A 12,910-nucleotide genomic window follows, 5' to 3' on the forward strand; every position below is an offset into this window, starting at 1 on the left:
CACAGACACACACACACACACAGACACACACAGACACACAGGCATTAGAGGAGACCCAGATTGGTTGGCAACAGGGTTTGGTTGGCAAAGAGCTTTTTTGGTCCTTTTTAATTGTAACATCAAAATGTTTGCTTTCTGGACCTGCACTCGTCTATTATGTTAAAACATCTGAAAGTCCCAAACTTTTTTGGGTGAGGGTAACTTTTCACTTTTAGAGTATCAAAAGTAAAAAAGTGGTCTGTGGACTAAATGTATTATAAAACAGTGTCAGATAAAGATATTGGAAATGTTTTATGTGTAGTTAATAGACATAGGAATCAGTTACATTTGTATTTAAAATTGAAAGTCTGTAATAAGTGATGGTAGCTGGCTAACATCATTTCATCACAAAGTTGGGTTAAACTTGAGTGGGTGATTTTGAAGATATAGGCATTTAATGCATTTAATAAAAAAGTGGTAAGACATGTATTATATGTGTGATGGGGGAGGGGGGCTACTAGGAGGGATACTGTTAGGCTCTTGTTGTGGTTACTGTCCCTTTAAATGTTGTCTAATCAGAACATTGTTGTCAACATTCCGGTCTTCATTCTTATTGCCTAATCCTGAGGATTAGGGTTAGGGTTAAAATATATATTCCTTCTAATGAATTGCATAAAACATATTATTCAATGATTAATTGCTTAAAATGTACTATTAAATGTTCAAATTGTTCATTTCATTTTGAGTAACTATGGCATTTTAACATTGTGCCAACCAACCCCAGTCTCCCCCACACCAGTCTGTTTCTTTAAAAAAAGTTATGGTTTCGGTCTGGTGTGTGTTCGTGTGCATGTGTGTGTAGGTGTGTGTACATGCATAAAGCTCAATGATAGATTGGTACACACTTTGAAAGTTGTTGCTTAGAAACCTTGGGTCGTGGGGCGGTTGCTGTACCAGGCTCGCATTGCCACAGATACTGATGCCTTCGACATCCCAGAATTCTCCTGCATAGCTAAGTGACAGATAACACTGATAAGAACTAAGATACACACACACACACCTCTCCTTCTCTCTCCATCTCTCTCTCTCTCTCTCTCTCTCTCTCTCTCTCTCTCTCACACACACACACACACACACACACACACACAACATAAAGACAGTGGATCTTATCTTTTGGAATGTTTATTTGACTGATTATTACTACAGAATAATTACATACTATATCACAATTAGGAATGAATTGAACATTTGTGATTCATTTAAGAATATTATAAAGGTTTTATCGGTGAAAACTTGAGTCGACTTTTCCAAATTCTTTGGCGTCTATGTCGCACAGCATAAACGTTGTCTTGCACGCTGTGCTTATCGGTGCCCGTAGCTCATTAACATAGTTCTCCTCGCACCTGAGTGCCAGGCCAGCCTGCTAGGCGCGCGCTGGCGCGTCAATCAAGAGCGTCCGGTGATCAATCAAGTGGGCTGGAGGGGACATGTCGAGCCATCCTCAAAGGGACCGAGATACACGCCGATACTGTAGATTTGTGGTAGATGGTGGAGGGACGATACACGCAGCCGAAATATGTTGTTGGTTTTATTTATTTTGTCGATGAGCGCGACTGGCTCATCAAATGTGGAAGAAATTAAGACTCAAGAAAGCTTGTTTTTAAACTCGTTGGGCCTCTCCGTTCGACCTAGACCTTCCGAGCACCGCCAGGTTCCGTCGGTGTTGTGGAGAATGTTCCAGAGGAGTAGCGGTAAAGACAACGAGTTCCTTTTAACCGAGAACGACCCTTGCGTAGTGTCAGAGTATGGAGTACGCGGGAACATAGTTCGGTTTGTCCAAGACCAAGGTGAGGTTTGGAAGTGTTTGGAACCTTTTTATGACTTTCACTCACTTTTATTTAATTTCATTGTGCTCGGTGATATTGATGTGCTGTTTCCTGATTGAATTATAAATACATTTCAATAATACTCGAACAGTATCAAGGGACATTTCATTGTCCGTTTTAGTTGATGACAGCAAGGTTCAATATGAGTTAAGAAATTCCTAATTCCTTCCTTGTTTTGAATTCCCTCTTGCAGGCAGGGTGGTGTCTAGGTGGAGTGAAGGCTGTCCTGACTGCTTGGAGAAGCACGTGTTCTTCAACATGTCCGTCCTCCAGCCGGTGGAGCAGCTCTCCCTGGCTCAGCTGGAACTCAAGTTCCACTGGGACATATCTGGTTCTCCGAGGTTCATCCTGGGCCCCAAGGCCCTCAGTGTGTCCCTGTATCATGTTCTCCGTTCCACCCTGAAGGGCGCGAACCACCAGGCCAACCGCAGACTCCTTCTGTCCCAGTCGATCAGTCTGCATCCTCAGCCCGGCTGGCTCAAACTGGACCTCACAGCCTTGGCGGAGATCTGGCGCCAACCGGGTCGCAACTACGGCCTGGTGCTGGAACTGCAGCCCTACACCTTGGATCTCCCGGACGCCGTCCACGACCAGGCAGGCAACCCTCTTCCCCTGGGGCCGGACGCCACCCTCCCGGAGCTCCAGGCCTCCCTGGTGTCGGTGTCCCTCAACCCGCTCCAGTGCCACTCCAGGAGGAAGAGGAGCGCCGTGTACCTCCCGGTGACGCCCAGCACCGTGTGCCGGCCTCGCCGCCTCTACATCGACTTCAGGGACGTGGGCTGGCAGGACTGGATCATCGCCCCGCAGGGCTACCTGGCCAACTACTGCCACGGGGAGTGCCCGTTCCCCCTCAGCGAGAGCCTGAACGGCACCAACCACGCCATCCTGCAGACGCTGGTGCACTCCCTGGAGCCCCACAGCACACCCCAGCCCTGCTGCGTGCCAATCCGCCTGTCCCCCGTCTCCATGCTCTACTACGACAACAACGACAACGTGGTGCTCAGACACTACCAGGACATGGTGGTGGACGAGTGTGGCTGCCGTTGAGACGGCCTCGTTCCAAACCCAGGCCTCGGCCCCGTTCCAAACCAACCCAGGCCTCGGCCCAGTTCCAAACCAACCCAGGCCTCGGCCCAGTTCCAAACCCACCCAGGCCTCTGCCCAGTTCCAAACCCACCCAGGCCTCGGCCCAGTTCCAAACCCACCCAGGCCATGGCCCCTGTGGCTCCACGGCCCTGCGGTGTCTGGGAGAGGATGGGCGATTTGGGGTTTCTAATTTCTGTGAAGTCATTGATTTTAAAGAAATGTTTCAAATGTCTTGTATGCCGTGCTGTGTAAATGTGTTTATTATAATAAAAGGGTTAAATACAACAAATACAATTAGTCTACAGTGATGAACCCAATGCACCCAATAATTATAATCACGCTATAATAAGGCATTATCAAACAAATCCCACACCTGATCAAACCTTATATGTTCAACCAGACTGAGCCTCAAACATGCTGCTGCCCTCCTCTGGACAACATTAGTTATCACATTTTGAATTTATTTGAAGGTTTACTGGGATCCCCATTAGTTAGCGGTAGGGCCATCACCATCAAGTCCTTCATTTACTTCATTTACCAGATATACCTTTTAACAAAGCAACCGACTCCACAAATTATTCCAAAATTGACCACATTGGCTTCAACAATCAAATTTATAAAGGCTCCCACAATGTATCCAATAATGCATGCTGTAAGGAGTGTTATGATGAGTTTTATAATTATCATTCTAATGGATCCATAAATGTATGTCTCAATCAATCTATGATAGACACCCATAGTGACTCCAAAAATTACTCCAAAAAGGACTGCAGCAATTACATTAACAATGACTCCAGACTTCAATGTTTCACAAGTAGTATCTGATGAATGGTTACCAGGACTGAGTAGAACCATGTCCAGTGATTCACACCTGCAAGTGTAATGAGTAATAACAAATCATTCTGGGCTGAGTTTTACATTCTGCAGGTAACATACAGTATTTGGCGGTACATGTGCATCTTACTTTGTGTGTGGTTTGCAGAATGTCCATGATCCAGTGGAAAAGGTATCACCAGTGCAATCTGAACATTCAGTGTCTTTGAATGATGTTGCTGCATAAACACATGTGGAGACACCTTGTTTAGTTGGCACATGTAGATGTTACACTCCAGTGAGAAAAGATAGACAAAAGATGGTGGAGTCAGGTGGCTGAGCAGTGAGGGAGTCGGGCTAGTAATCTGGACGTTGCCAGTTCGATTCCCGGCCGAGTCAAATGACGTGTCCTTGGGCAAGGCACTTCACCCTACTTGCCTCGGGGGGAATGTCCCTGTACTTACTGTAAGTCGCTCTGGATAAGAGCGTCTGCTAAATGACTAAAATGTAAAAATGTAAATGTAAAAGATAGATGAGCTGTAGAAGAATGTGTCATGATTATTACAGGGGACTGTGAAACTAACCTTGCCGACTGATATATTGTCCAGGTTTACATCTGCTGTGTTCCTGGGCAACTTTACATCCTTGGTTAGATGGTAATTTACAAAAGTATCCCTGAAGTGGTTCACACACAGCATCTGATGTGGGTGTACAACTCTGCTTTACCTTCATACCGGTACCTGTGAGAAAACACATGACTATTAACATCAGGAAGAGCTCATCTCAGCTACATGGAAACTGGTAAAGTCAGTTACCTGGATCACAGGTTGTACATGGAAAGCAGCTTGAGTGACCATTAGGCTGGTCAAGGTACGTCGGGCCAGCACAAGGAATGCAGGAAGTGGTTCTGAATTCAGTGCAATGTTCATGGACCCGGTTTCCTGGGGAATACAATATCATTATGTTATTTAACGGACGTTATTCACCTTACATACAGAAAGGTGTGTGGAAGAATGTCCCAGTGGAGATGGACAGAATTATGTGACTATCCATTTAGATTCTGGATTTATTAATATTAGACAACCAGCTGACTGGAGAGAGAATTTAGCACCTCAACATAAGAATGTCCAGTTCAGACACACATTAGGCATGAAGGTCAGAGGAACAGAATTTATAGTACAAAGGGGAAAAACAAAAGCCAACAAGTGTTTGCTATTAAATCAGGTGGATCCTACATCATAAACCTGTGACTGTCATCGAAACACAGAAGCTTACAGTAGGAACACAGATATATGAATGAGGATGAAAAAACATTTGAACATATGACAAGGCAATAGCTAATCTACTGTGATTAACATGAGCACATAGGACATCCTGGTTCTTCCACCGGTCCTCACCAGAGGGACACATGGGACAGCACTTGTCTCCTCTCAGGTACTCTGCTGGGCCACACCCAGTACAGAGTCCAGTGTGGAGAAACAGGAACAATATCTACAAATATTGGAAAAAAGAGAAGTGGCATTAGTATGTTTATAAAACTAGCACTGCTGTTGTGACATGGCATGTTACATAAAGCACTAGATAAATTAGACATAAGTTTGGTATAATTAGTCCTAATAAAATGTATATTGTGTTTCAAGGATTTGAAGCTACAATGCTAAATGGAGAGCCTACTGTCTCTCTGACTGAAGATGCCATTCACCTGAAAATGAAAGTGGTTCTCCATTGATCCGGAAAAGTAAACATCTGAAAAATGACACATTAAATCTGAGTTTGTATTTATTCAGACCTTAAACATCAAACAGAAAAAGTTATGAAATCTCATTGCTTGCATATAATTAGTCAAATACACAATTTTGGAGCATCACAATATGAAGGACATTTTAGGAACAAGTTCAGACAGTTGTTACACAAACACGTATGAAACACACATCCACACGTGAAACGTTCACATAGACACATATGAAACGCATGACATGTTCATACAACTAACATGAAACAGGCGTATTCATACATATGAAATATGTATGTAAGATACAGGTGGAACGGACTCACACTTACATAAAGCATATGAAACGCTTCTGTTCATCTGTAGGAACATTTCATAAGTATGTGTGTGTGTGTGTGTGTGTGTGTGTGTGTGTGTGTGTGTGTGTGTGTGTGAATCTGGCAAATCTAAAGCTGTTGACAGTCTGTTTATTGAACACAATATTTGCTCAGCAGTGAGATAGTTGATGATACAGAGAATTATTATTAAGTATTAACTATTAAATATCCTAAGTTAGCTTAGTAATCACATCTGAAAGTAAAACTATCAAGTTGCCACAGACGTATGCTGTGTTACGGTTGGTTACATGAGACAAAAACAGATACCATGATCGTCCGAGATTGCAAAGTAACAATGCCATGTGAAGGAATGTAGTCAGACCAATACTACCCACCTTTTTGTAACCATTTAATGACAAAATATTTACATTTGGACTAATCAAGAAATGAATCAGTTAAAAGAAGCCTTTCATCAGTACATCCTCTCTTTTCCACTACATTCCCTTCATCACTGGTTAAGAGGAGGGGAGCAGGGAGAGGAAGGGGAGCAAACTGAAAGCTACATCAAAACAAGATCTCCTTGATGAAAAAGAGAATGATATCTTATTTGCCATAAAGCGCAAATGTGACTTTTATCAAATGTAATCTTACCAGCTGTTTAAGAAGCTGAAGATTTTGCAAAAACACAGAAAAGGTTTGAGGTTTCAGTAGAGCTTGGTTCTTGGTTCTCGGTCTGAACTGATGGTGCTCTTGGTTGCAGTTCTCTTCAAACAATACCAACTTGTTTTTATCACCCTATGATAAAACAACAATCCCTCCCACCGAACTTAAACGTGTAGACGCATCAGTGTCTGGCCTCACACACTGTCCCTGACTGGACTGAGATCGAGCGTTACAACTCCTCACTGTGAGCGTCTCTGAGACATCCTAGCATTCCCCCATCTCTACAGGGATAACTGTTGTTGATGTGACTGCAGAATAATAATAATAATTTATTTAATTTATAATGCACTCTACATTCTGAATCTCAGAGTAATTACATATCACAATTTGGAATACTTGAACATTTGTGATTCAATCAAGAATATTATAAAGGTGTTATTATCAAAATTATTTGTTGTTTATGTCGTACAACATAAATGTTGTCTGAGCACTTATTTCGCCGTTCCAAACCCAGGCCATAGCCCCGTTCCAAACCCAGGCCATAGCCCCGTTCCAAACCCAGGCCATGGCCCCTGTGGCTCCAGGGCCCTGCGGTGTCTGGGAGAGGATTTGGTGTTTGGCATCGGATAGAGGATCATTTAGTTGGTCATTAAGTGACTTCACTTCTAATTTCTGTAAAAGTAATTTTAAAGAAATGTGTCTTATGCAGTGTCAATGTGTGTTTTTCATAACAAAAGGGTTCATTACAATTAAACAATTAGTCTATAGTGAGGAATCAGATAACATTATGTTGAAAATCGTTTTATTTCACTTAAATATTAGGGATATTATTTTTACTCTGTAATAAGGCATTTGTAATTCAAATCCCACACCGATGCTAAAGGCTGTTCTTGTATTCAGTCATCCTGTGAGTCTCAATTCGATGCTGCCCTCCTCTGGACAACTTTAGTTATCACATTTTGAATTCCTCTGAAAGTCACAGTCCAATGACGGCTAATTAACTAAGTTTACTGGGATCACCATTAGTTAGGGCCACCGCATTTAGTTATTACTTATAAGGTACGTCGGGCCAGCACAATGAATGCAGGAAGTGGTTCTGAATTCAGTGCAATGTTCATGGACCAGGTTTCCTGGGGAATACAATATCATTATGTTATTTAACGGACGTTATTCACCTTACATACAGAAAGGTGTGTGAAAGAATGTCCCAGTGGAGATGGACAGAATTATGTGACTATCCATTTAGATTCTGTATTTATTAGTATTAGACAACCAGCTGACTGGAGAGAAAGAATTTAACACCTCAACATAAGAATGACCAGTTCAGACACACTGCGGTACTAGGCATGAAGGTCAGAGGAACAGAGACAGAACCTTTGAACATATGACAAGCCAATAGCTAATTTACTGTGATTAACATGAGCACATAGGAAATCCTGTTTGTTCCTCAGGTCCATAAACATCTGAAAAATGACACATTAAATCCAAGTTTGTATTTATGGATTTATTCAGACATTAAGCATCTCATCAAACAGAACAAGTTATCAAACCTCACTGATTGCATATAATTAGTCAAATACACAATTTTGGAGCATCAGAAAATGAGGGGCAGTTTAGGAAAAAGTTCAGACAGTTGTTACACAACTGTGTGTGTGTGTGTGTGTGTGTGTGTGTGTGCATGTGTGTGTGTGTCAAGCTGCTGACAGTCTGTTTATTGCAGTCAGGGCCCTCCTGTCTGGCCCCCCAATGGTGGAATCAACACCCCACCTCCATCAGGGACACTGCCTGTCTCCCCACCTTCAATAAAAGGCTCAAGACGCACTTGTTCCGGGAGTACAACGGCACTTAGGAATGCTTGGCTGGACCTGATGTTAGTTTCCTCCAGGATCACAATGACTCGTATTGAGAGACTTGTTGCTCTTGTTGGTTAGTTGTAACGGTTTCAAATTATTGTACTCTCTGTGAAATATTTTACTGTTGATTGTTTTTTCTTCATCCATGAAACAAGTGAAGTATTTGAGTAGTTGAATCATGCAATCAAACCAAGTTTTTTTAATAATTCAGATTAATTAAACATTTTAAATAGACTTCAGCAATTCACATAAATAATATTATTTTGTTTGTTCAGAATCGTGATCTCTAAATACATATAGTAGCTTGTGTATGTATCATTTTGTTCTATTTAAAGTCATGTATAGTTGGTAGGGCCCTAAAATTACCCAAGCCCAGGGGCCCCCACCGCCCTTAGTCTTCCATTTTTGTTAGTTAATTGCATTTTCTCCAATTGTCTGTTAATATGATATAAGATTTTTGAATCCTTGGGCCTATGCGGCCTCTTGGGCATATGTTGTTATATGCACTTACAAAATATAATATATTGACTCCTTCAGTATGTTGTTGTAATTTCTTTATTTGTTAGCGTGATTACTCATATCCTCCAGCCTCTGACTTTGCCTCAGTTTCAAGAACCGGCCCCAGCTCCAAACTAATTGAAGAGCCCTGCTCTAGTCTATTACATGAGAACATATTTGATGTGCATGTTGTTTTGCAGCTTCTCCATTTCTCCTTCTGCCTTGTCATCTGACAGGTTTGTCCGCATTGTTAACATGGCAAGTCAGTCATCGTAACTATCTGCCTTGTGATTATCCTTCACTGCATTTATTAACAATCAGGGTGGTGACTTCAGTGGTTCCCAGATCCTACACGCAAGTTTCAGTCTAGAAACAGAACAGAGATTAGGCCTATACACTGCCAATGTTTGAATAGTGACATGACCTTTTACTACAGTACAAAGTGTTCTGTTCACCAGGAGTGGGGCTAGAATATGAGTTTGTTTACTTCTACAGACGGTTTCTCTTCCACTCATGTTGAGAAAGTAGAGAGGGGAAATATGTGGTTTCCTGTCAGATGTGATAAAAGGGACGCTTACACCACTGAATTTATGTTGCATGTAGCAAACATGTCTATATTTATGTCTGGAGCAGAAACTTGTTAAAACATATTTGTTTAACTAAATGTCTAGTGCTGATGATGCATAAAAGACGCACATTTTACAACTTGTACTGTAGACCATATTGTTTATTATGAATTTGTCTTAAAATTCTTACTTGAAAGAAGGCACTGAATTATATTATAATTCTGTGTATACATACATGCTAGTTCATATGACCTGTGACAGTGACAAACATTGGACAGTATTTACAACAACTATCTGAAGGCCATATTCTTTTATATATCTTTGTTATCATTACAATTTTACAGAATCTTTATCTCCCTGTCTGTCTCAATGGTGCCAAACACTGGGTAAATCTTCCCTGCGTCATCAAGGTCAGCATCAAAGGTGTAGATGTGACGTTTCTGCTGAGCATCATAGAAGGACACCTGCCCCTCCTCCATATCCAGGAACACCCCTAACCTACAGGGTGCAGACTGCTCCAGCTTAGTGACTGGTGAGGTCATGGCCATCAGCTGACCCAGCTGCAGACGGAGGGTCCAGTAACCAGCTGTTGTGTTGAGGTTAACAAATCCATTTCGAGGAGCAGACTCTCTGACCACTCCTATCCTCCACTCATTCTTCCCTCTGACCTCCACCTCCCAGTAATGTCTGCCTGAGGTAAATCCCTGTGCTCCCTGAACACACCACCACCCATCGTACTGACTAGGAGTCCTGCTGTATCCATCCCAGGGGTTGTGTTGACTCTCAATGATGGTGTCCATCTTCACTCTTTTCCTGTCCCTGGACACTTTGAGGCTTGGATTTGCTGTTTCTGGATCCAGTGTGATGTCATCTACAATGCAATGAAATAAAGTTAATATCAGTCTATTCATATTTTTAATACATAGCATAAATTGTCAGAGTTGCTTTGCATGTGTTGATGGCGAATGAGTAGGTAAAGAAACTATTAGCTGAAACTATTTGGCGTTATCTTGTGAAAGCTATCTCCAGTATGTATCTTCATTATTGTTTTCTTACCTGATGCTTTAGAAATCCAGTCCCAAACTGTGAAAGACAAAAACTAAATTTAGATTTTTTTTTAAGGCAGACAATGTTTTTTTAGACAAGAAAGGAGTACACACCTGAGTCAGGAATGTGATTCAGAGCCACTAAAATGGATAAAAACAACAATATTTATTTGGTTACACTTTAGATTTAGATAACACCAAATGCCTTCTAGATGTGTCACATTCTGAGACCTACCTCTGCTCCCAAACCTCTGCTTGGTTGTGAGCCACTGCTTGGAAATGGAGCCCTGAAAATGAAATGAAAACAAAACCACTGAATGTCACGACATGTCTTTAATCATCCTGAATGCCACAGTTGGGGAGTTTAGAGTTTGCATGAAGGCCTCACCTCATTTGTATGTTCCTGCAACAAACTCCAGATGAGGAAGTCCATGACAGGGAGCATGCTGGGAAGGTTTCCTCTCTTCCACTGTCTCTCCAGGTCCTGCAGCACTGAACACACATCCTCCCCCAGACACACCTTGTCCTGCAGGGACACCAACATGGGATGAGACCAGGGAGATTCTCTACACTACAGTTTACTATGCAACATGATGAACATGTGTGTGCTGCTCATTTCACCTGCTCCCTGGTGTTGAGGCTCCAGGCCCAGTCAGACAGCACCTTCCTGGCTTCCTTCAGTCTGAGTTCCTGATCTGGCATCTGATCATTTGTGGTTTGATTATGTTCCTCTTTCATCTGGGAATAAACCGAAGTTTCATCCAGGTCACAAGTTATGCAGCTGATATGGAACTTACAGTCAACACAGTCAACATAGTCTTGTAGTTGAATTAACATTGTCCTAGCAGTACTATATAATTTGAGATATCTTGAGCAAGCAAAATCAACTTAGAGGTGCGTGTTTATAGTGAGGATGCTGGCACAAGGCCAGTGTCTAACCTGTTCTGGTAACTTAAGAGGTGTGTTTATAGTGAGGATGCTGGCACAAGGCCAGTGTCTAACCTGTTCTGGCAACAGTGAGTGCTTTACTTCGTCAGCCCAGTGCAGGATGCAGTCTTGTCTCTCCTCAACACTAGATCCATCTTCACAGGCTCTGGTCAGCAGTGACGAGTCTCTAATCTGTGTAGAACGACACAGGACCATTTAGGACTGTCTCGTGGTTTGGAAGACAGTTGATCTGATCTTGTCTCTAATCTCTGTCTTAAAACATTGTGAACTGACCTACCTGAAGAATCTTGTTAAGGTCATCTGATAGACCTCTGATGATAAGTTTAGACTCATCGAAGGTGAAATCTTCTTTCTCCTGGTATCCCTGGGGGTAAACAGTCAGGGCTTTACAGTGTCTGATGATTTATGAAAGGATATTTATTATGATATTCAAGGAAAATACATTTTCTTTTTGTCCTCACCAAAAACATGAGAACTTTTCTCTTGACACGTTCCATCAACTGTTATATTGAAAATACAGAGACATGTTATATACAGAAGACATGTTATACACAGAAAAACATTCTACTGCTCATTCCAGTAAATGTTGATAACACTGTAGACCATTTGCTCAGCAGTGCGATTGTTGATGATAAAGCAAACTACTTGATTTGCCTAGGTAGCTTAGTAACCACACCTGAAAGTTAACCTATCGAGTTTAGCAGACATTTAGTCATTTAGCAGACACTCTTATCCAGAGCGACTTACAGAAAGTACAGGGACATTCCCCCGAGGCAAGTAGGGTGAAGTGCCTTGCCCAAGGACACAACGTCATTTGGTTGGCATAGCCGGGATTTCGAACTAGCAACCTTCTGATTACTAGCCAGATTCCCTAACCAAGTATGCTGAAGGGCTGGTCCCAGGAGACTAAAAACATAATTGACTAAGATTGCACAGATAACAATGCTATGAGAAGGAATGTAGACCAATACTACCCAACCTTTTTTTTTGTAACTACTTGATGACAAAATATTTACATATGGACTAATCAAGTAATGAATCAGTTAAAACAGGCTTTTCATCAGTATATCCTCACTTTTATACTACATTACCTTCATCTGTGGTTTAGTAAAGGGCTGTGAACTACTGGTGGTTTCCTTGGGCTTTTTGAAGGGACTTCCAAAGCTGCCATGACTGCCACAAACCCTCTCTGGAACAAACACAAGCAAGGAAGCTGTGAGGGGAAGTAAATGTAATAGCGTAGAAAACTCTAAGCTACATCAAAACAAGATCCCCACATGTAAAATGATATCTTACTTGCCATAAAGCACAAATGTGAATTTTGTCAAATGCAATGTTACCAGCTGTTTGAGGAGCCATCTTCAGTCTGAAGATATTACAAAAACCCAGAAAAAAGTTTCATGTTTCAGCAGAGCTTGGTTCTTGTTTCGGTCTGAACTGACAGTTGGTTGCAGTTCTCTTCAAACAATACCAACTTGTTTTGATGGTAACAGCCTATATATATGGAGAAACCACACAGTCCCCGC

The 12,910-nt window shown here is 41.9% G+C and overlaps 3 protein-coding genes across 7 annotated transcripts; 1 reads left to right on the forward strand and 2 right to left on the reverse strand.

The window, feature by feature from the left end:
• The first annotated feature begins 1,398 nt into the window (after positions 1 to 1,398).
• gdf3 (growth differentiation factor 3) lies at positions 1,399 to 3,190 on the forward strand. The gene is made up of 2 exons (XM_067257232.1): positions 1,399 to 1,826; positions 2,059 to 3,190. The coding sequence occupies exons 1-2, from the start codon at positions 1,556 to 1,558 to the stop codon at positions 2,910 to 2,912; spliced, it is 1,125 nt and encodes a 374-aa protein (XP_067113333.1). The 5' UTR covers positions 1,399 to 1,555; the 3' UTR covers positions 2,913 to 3,190.
• LOC136963195 (tumor necrosis factor receptor superfamily member 14-like) lies at positions 3,190 to 12,847 on the reverse strand. Of its 5 annotated transcripts, none has more exons than XM_067257245.1 (8): positions 6,462 to 6,787; positions 5,826 to 5,853; positions 5,467 to 5,510; positions 5,162 to 5,255; positions 4,580 to 4,705; positions 4,349 to 4,504; positions 3,916 to 4,003; positions 3,190 to 3,822 (listed from the first exon to the last, which is right to left on the reverse strand). In XM_067257245.1, exons 2-8 carry the CDS (start codon positions 5,851 to 5,853, stop codon positions 3,486 to 3,488), a joined length of 873 nt encoding a protein of 290 aa, XP_067113346.1. In that variant the 5' UTR covers positions 6,462 to 6,787; the 3' UTR covers positions 3,190 to 3,485. The 5 variants fall into 5 exon arrangements, with proteins under 5 accessions (XP_067113346.1, XP_067113354.1, XP_067113380.1 ...); XM_067257279.1 differs by lacking the exon at positions 5,826 to 5,853 and adding an exon at positions 12,787 to 12,847 and having other exon boundaries at positions 3,191 to 3,822; positions 6,462 to 6,511; XM_067257253.1 differs by lacking the exon at positions 6,462 to 6,787 and having other exon boundaries at positions 5,826 to 5,841.
• Positions 8,215 to 12,861, reverse strand: si:dkey-18p12.4 (SPRY_PRY_C-I_1 domain-containing protein). Its single transcript, XM_067257220.1, has 12 exons — positions 12,725 to 12,861; positions 12,476 to 12,573; positions 11,846 to 11,884; positions 11,662 to 11,748; positions 11,439 to 11,555; positions 11,058 to 11,174; positions 10,825 to 10,962; positions 10,672 to 10,723; positions 10,551 to 10,577; positions 10,447 to 10,473; positions 9,719 to 10,261; positions 8,215 to 9,395 (listed from the first exon to the last, which is right to left on the reverse strand). The coding sequence occupies exons 1-11, from the start codon at positions 12,741 to 12,743 to the stop codon at positions 9,729 to 9,731; spliced, it is 1,254 nt and encodes a 417-aa protein (XP_067113321.1). The 5' UTR covers positions 12,744 to 12,861; the 3' UTR covers positions 8,215 to 9,395; positions 9,719 to 9,728.
• Positions 12,862 to 12,910: the final 49 nt, after the last annotated feature.

Source organism: Osmerus mordax, chromosome 2 (genome assembly GCF_038355195.1).
Source record: "Osmerus mordax isolate fOsmMor3 chromosome 2, fOsmMor3.pri, whole genome shotgun sequence".
NCBI classification, from domain to species: Eukaryota; Metazoa; Chordata; class Actinopteri; order Osmeriformes; family Osmeridae; genus Osmerus; species Osmerus mordax.